The sequence below is a fragment of the Corvus brachyrhynchos genome, unplaced genomic scaffold, assembly GCF_000691975.1.
Source record: "Corvus brachyrhynchos isolate BGI_N302 unplaced genomic scaffold, ASM69197v1 scaffold245, whole genome shotgun sequence".
NCBI lineage: Eukaryota > Metazoa > Chordata > Aves > Passeriformes > Corvidae > Corvus > Corvus brachyrhynchos.
Genome location: NW_008238988.1, coordinates 5,311,654 through 5,317,744, shown reverse-complemented (window position 1 = coordinate 5,317,744; position 6,091 = coordinate 5,311,654). Strand labels below are relative to the sequence as shown.

Genomic DNA, 6,091 nt, shown 5'->3' with positions numbered 1-6,091 from the left:
GCTGCCGCCGGGGCCAATTCCCAGCCGCGGGGTCAGCGGCGGTCACGGCAGCAGCGCTCGCACAGGCCATTTTCTCCTCCCTTCAGTTATTCCTGGTGCTCCAAACTAAAGGCAAAGAGGCACCTCCACAGAGAACTGACTGGGGAAGGGATTTTGAAGTCTAGAAAGAATTTCCACCCCCCCCCCCAAAATTTTTTTTAAATATTGAGTTTAAATTCCCTTTTTTTGCACGAGGGTGGCACTCGCAATTCCCAGGAGCTGGAAGTAAAAGGGTTTTCGAGGGACAGGAAAAGGGAGGATTGCTCCAGGAGCTTCCAGTAGCAGGACAGTTTACTTTCAGTCTGCAACGAGAAACTGTTTACAGATAGCACAGGGAAAAAAATGCAGAATCTAAACAAACAATCCAGTAATTGCCCATTATCCGTATTCAATTACTCGAATGCATCTGGAAGTGGCTCCTGCTACAAAGCCCTACGGAAAGGGATGGGTTTTTTCGGATGAATCATTGTCCTCTTCGATCCTGCCTGGCAGGGACTGCTCCTCAGTGATGTGTTTCAAATCTGGTTTTGCGGAAGAGATTAGAAAATATGTCTTGGTGATAAAAAGCTGTTGTTGTTTCTGGTTTATATGGCAAAGCTCTGCTGCTGTTAATGCCAATAAAGCGTCTAAGGATGGATGTAGCTTCAAAAAGCCCTGTCATAAACACTTAAAAAATTATGTGAAGTGGAAAAGTGGAAAATTTCAGAGATTTTAGGGGTGGAAAGAGACGGTTTAAATGTGCAAAATGCCTGGAAAAGCTGTGCTGGGCCAAGGCTGACAGGACTGAGTCCTTTTAATGCACTTTAATTTTCAGGCTTTATATTCTGAAAGGTGGAAAAGCAGTGTTAAAACAGCATATCGAGAAAAAAATCCCCAAATGCTCTGAAATACAGACCTAGGCTAAAATCCAGTCTAATAAAAATAGGATTTCATAAGCCTAAATTAGTTCTGAAAATCCAGCAGCTGCTTTAGGTGCTGTAAAACGTGAATTAGAAACAGTGGAAGAGGAACCTCAGTGTGGAAAACTCAGTTATTCGGGAAAGTCAGTAGTGAGGATAAAAATCAATTTCATTTCCATTTAGTTTTCCATTCTTTCATCAGGAGGGTGGCTTGGGGCACGGGGGGATCAGTAAGATCCTGGCTCCTCCAAGACTTTTCCAGATGCTGCCCAGGATTCCCTCTTTGTAGAGCTATCCCTTGGTATCTAAAATCCCTGTATTTTAAAGAAAATATTATTGGGGTGTGGGCAACGTTCTCATCAGAATTAGGAAAAAAAAAAAAGGGAGAGGAAGGAAATAAAGGAGGTTGGATGTCTGGAAAAACTCCCTGCAGCCCTTACCAGGATCGTCGACGTCTTCCCACCTTCCAGGGTGATTTCCAGGTCCGAGAGCGCGGCGTCCACCTCGTCCACGTCCTTGTCACTGTGGTTCAGGTGGTTTTCCGAGGACATGATGGACAGCTTGTTGATGTGGTACTGGAAGGCAAGGACAGGGTCACACCGGGATGCTCCTGTGACCCCAGGATCCCGCGGGATCATCGCGACACAGCCGCCATGCTTGGGAAGTGGAGTGGGAAACGAGTGGAAAACCAGGAGCAGAGGCCAGCAAACACTGGAGCGAGTGTTTGTTGAGTCAGGAATGGCCATCTTGGATGTTTCCAGTGCAAGGAGTCTCCAGGCAATGATCCCTAAAGGACATCTCTGGACTGCGCAGGGCAGAGCTGCTCTTTCCACTGGCCTGAGGGTGGAAGGGACCTCTGGAGGTCACCTGGTCCCACCCCTTGTCCCAGCAGGGCCACCTGGAGCTGTTGTCCAGGGCCACGTCCACCTGGCTTTGGAGTAACTCCGGGGATGGAGACTCCACAGCCCCTCTGGGCAAACTGCACCAGAGCTCTGTCGCCCTCCCCGTACGAAAACGTTTCCTGATGTGCAGAGGGAACCTCCCCTCTTCCAGGCTGTGTCCGTGGCCTCTGCTCCTGCCACTGGGCACCTCCGTCCACCCCCTTTCCTGCCTCCTACCAGGTGTTTATGGACATTTTTAAGATCCCCCCATCCCTGGAAGTGTCCAAGGCCAGGTTGGATGGGGCTTGGAGCAGCCTGGGATAGTGGAAGTGTCCTGGCTCATGGCAGGAGGTGGAACAAGATGATCTTTAAAGCTCGTTCCAAGCCAAACCATTGCAGGATTCTATGTCTTTGCATCTGTTTTCACCCCAGAAAACCAAAACATCCATAAAACCTCACAGGAAGGACCGTGCCCAACCCACTCCAGAGCAGTTGGATATAAACTGAGTCATTATATTTCTGCTTTCTGCTCTTTTGTTCCTGGGAGGGGCTCTTGGAGAAGGCAGCCCTGCTCCTGAGGGGGACATTTCTGCATCCTACAGCTCCAAGGTGTGCCAGACCACACGGAACAAATGCCTGCCATCCCTCTCATGGAAGTCAATAGCAGGTGGAGCACTTATGCCAAATCACAGTGAGTATTTCATAAAGCAGATAAATAAATAGTTCTGGGAAAGCCACAGATTATCCCCAGCTGGTATGAGGACAGAGAGCCAGAAAGGCACAGTTCAGTAACCCCGTGTTCATATGGGATGGGTTAAGAAGGGCAAAACTAGAAGTTAAGATAGATATAAACATGTTTGGTAAAAGCAGGTCAAGTTCTTTTTTGTGAGGGATAATCAGTGGCAAATATTTAAATTATCTCATGAACTCAAGTGAGGAGCTGGAGATGGGAAATGATCCAACTTCTACCAGCGTGAGGAGGCCAAGCTCCCACCACAGATAAAGTGAGGCCTAAAACACGATTTTAAACTGAAGGGGAGGTTTTGATGGGATATTGGGAAGGAATTCTTGGCTGTGAGGGTGGGCAGGCCCTGGCACAGGGTGCCCAGAGAAGCTGTGGCTGTCCCTGGATCCCTGGAAGTGTCCAAGACCAATTTGGAGCAACCTGGGATAGTGGAATGGGGTTGGAACTGGATGGGCTTTGAAGTCCCTTCCAACCCGAACCATTCTGGGATTCCATAACTTCGTTTATCAGATTAATCAGCAAAGAAGTCTGCAAACAGAATCAAGTCTAACCCAACCCAGGAGCCTGTGGGGCTGTCCCTCACCTGCAGTGCTGCAAACATCATCATCTCCTCCTCTGTGCACTCGATCTCCTCCAGCAGGATTGCCCACTTGGACTGCTCGTACAGCTGGTTGATCCTGATCGCGTCGTACTGCGGCACAGGAACACGGAATGCTTGGAAAACCAGGAGCCCAGCTCAAGCAAAACCACCCCATCTACTGGAAGCTATCCCTGCCCACAGCAGGGGGTTGGAATGAGATGGTCTTTAAGGCCCATTCCAACCCAAGCTAATCTGGGATTCTGTGATCTCTCATCTCAAAACAACATTTCGATCTGAGACTGAAAATCCTCTGCCAATGACACAAAGTGGCTTTAAGAACTCTTAAAACACCTCTAGCAACACCTAAAATCCCTGGTATATAGGAGCACAAATCCTGGGTTTGATGCCTTCACAACCAATTTTCAAACTTCCAGGTTTTTTTGGGAGATTTACCAATACAACAGAACGTTAGAGATCCAGGCATCCTTTGCTCCTAAGGATGGAAATTCCAAAATGCAAGTGGAACAAGGAGCTCTGTACCTTTGGATTCAGGTCAAAAAAGCTGTAGTACTTGAACCGGAGTAGCAAAGCCTCGTTTTCTTTCACCTCCTGCTCCATCAGGGATCGGGACGAGTCCAGCCACCTGTGAATTGCCAACACGGGATAACACACACGGAACGCTCCGTTTTTTTTTCGACACGACTCTCTCGAGAACACAACTAAAAATCAGCAAAAACCCCCAACTCCTCGGCTCCTGAACTCACCCTTGGTTGATTTTGGCCTTATCGAGCAGCGTCTGGGGCTTGTACATTTTGGCTAAGGACTCCGGGGAGGTGACGGGCTGGCTCACGGCCAGGATTCCTGGGTTGCCCTCGGACAGGGCGCTGTCGCCGAACCAGGCGGATGTGGGGGACAGGGGGCTGCCGTCGTGGGCGTCGTAGGTCGGCGTCATCGTTTTGCTATAGAGTCCTGGGCTTGAATAGATATTTCCTACCAGCGAGGGGAATAAAAGCCGGGAATTAGCCCAGGGCCAAGCCCTGCCTGCTCCCGGCCATGCCGGCTCCACGCAAATCCGGAGCTGGCGGATGGAAAACCTTCCCTTTCTATCTTTCCACAATGGGAAAACACTGTGCTGCTTGTTCTCCCATGAAAACCTGTCCCTTTCCTCTCTCTCGGCTCTTCTCCAAGAGCAAAACTGATGGAAAACTCATTCCAGCCCAAATGATGGGAGAAGACACAGATCTCCCACAGCGGGAAGCTCTTGCCCCCTGAGTTTCTGTGGCACCTGGGACATGAGTGGCCCCCGACTTACCGGTATTACCTGTTGCTTAAAGATTTTGGAAGTCAAAAGTTTTAGAGGAGCAGGAAAATAAACTAAGGGTGCAGCCAAAGAGACCAGAGGCAGAGGGCAAAAGTCCTATTGAGGTGGAGCTCACCTTTGACGGGGCCGATGTAAAGAATATCGGTGCCTATAGAGAGGGAAAGAAAGGAGGGAAGTGAGAAGGCGAGAGAAAGTCACCCGGAGAGTAGGAGAAGGACAGAAGCCAAAAATGAGCATTTTTGGAAGAGGGCAGAGCAGCACAGGTGAGGTTGAACCACCCAAATGGAGCATCTGCAGCAGCGCTGATGGCAGCAAAGCAACTGAAGTGACTTCCCGTTATTTTGTTCACGTTCCAAGAACAGCTGGGCATGGAAATGTGGCATTCCCGGATGGAAAAGCTTGCTGAGGTGGCCACACAAATTCGGAATTAATGTGCTGAGCGAGTGGTGCAATGTGGCGCCAAACTGATCCCAAAGCACACGTTACTCCCAGGCCTTTCGAAGCTTCACAGCTCGTACCGACTCAAAGCAGACAAAAAAACCCCCAAACACTTTAAAATTATTAATTTGAAGAGAAAAAACCAAATCCAGCTCGGTATCTCACAGCTCAAAATAGCTGAGAGCTTAACACAGAGGTTGTGGCTGCCCCATCCCTGGAGTTGTTCCAGGAGAGCTTGGATGAGGCTTGGACATCCTGGTCTCTGGAAGGTGTCCCTGCCCATGGCAGGGGGTGGAACCAGAAGTGCTTTAAGTCCCTTTTAAATCCCTTCCATTCCAAACCATCCAATGAAACAGCCCCTCTTCATCTCATGGGAACTTTGAATTTTAATATAAAATCCAGATTTTCAGAGTAAGGGAGGATCAACCACTGTATCCTGATGCCAGGAATTCCACTGTGTACACACATCGGGCAAGGAGCTCCCTCAGCATCACCTGCTGGGCATAAATCTGCCCACCAGCACCAGAAGGTCCAACACCACACTGGATTTTTGGGAAAGGGCTGTGTCCTTCCTAAATCACGAGCCTGCAATTCGAGGCACCCAAACAAGGCCTTTTGTGCCACCTCCCGCTGTTGCCCCGAGCCACCACCTTGGGCCACGCTCCAGCTCCTTGCTCCAAACCATCCCTCCAGCCTCATGGCCAAGGAATGACAGAAAACTGAGCTAGACTGGAAAAGTCCAAGACCAAACCAATGGAAAAACCTTTCTGAACCCTCATTTTTCACGATGGCCATCTCAAGGAGCAGGAAGAACAGCGTGAATCAACAGCATCATGTCAGTGACAACCAACATCATGGCTAGGAAACGCCAAATAATTACAAACCTGATTCTAAACTGCCTGGCAGGATGGAAAATGAAAGTGAAAACCATCAAAAAAGGATGCTTTTAATGCTCCTGCTCGTTTTGCTGGCATCCCAGTCTGGATGAATCATCTGGGGACCTGTACACACTGTGGGTGCCAAGACAGATCCAGCAAACCAGGCACGAGCAAAAAAGGGAAAAATCCACCTTCATTTGCAAGGAAAAGGCCAGGGATGATTTCCAGGTTCTTAGACCAGGTACTTTGGGAGCTGGGACTCCACAATCCTTAGGGTCCCTTCCAACTTGAGCTATGCTGTGATTCTGTG

General features: G+C 49.2%; 1 protein-coding gene across 4 annotated transcripts in view; it reads right to left on the bottom strand.

The window, feature by feature from the left end:
• The window catches only part of FERMT2 (fermitin family member 2), a 49,660-nt gene that overhangs the window by 11,285 nt on the left and 32,284 nt on the right, over window positions 1-6,091 (bottom strand). For 2 of the 4 annotated variants that reach the window (XM_017738874.1, XM_017738875.1), the window contains exons 5-9: window positions 4,581-4,613; window positions 3,909-4,134; window positions 3,685-3,787; window positions 3,148-3,255; window positions 1,379-1,513 (exon numbers count right to left, since the gene is read on the bottom strand). In XM_017738874.1, the coding sequence (XP_017594363.1) occupies window positions 1,379-1,513; window positions 3,148-3,255; window positions 3,685-3,787; window positions 3,909-4,134; window positions 4,581-4,613 (605 nt within the window). The remainder of the gene's footprint in view (window positions 1-1,378; window positions 1,514-3,147; window positions 3,256-3,684; window positions 3,788-3,908; window positions 4,135-4,580; window positions 4,614-6,091) is intronic. The other 2 variants (XM_017738876.1, XM_017738877.1) reach the window with 1 other exon arrangement.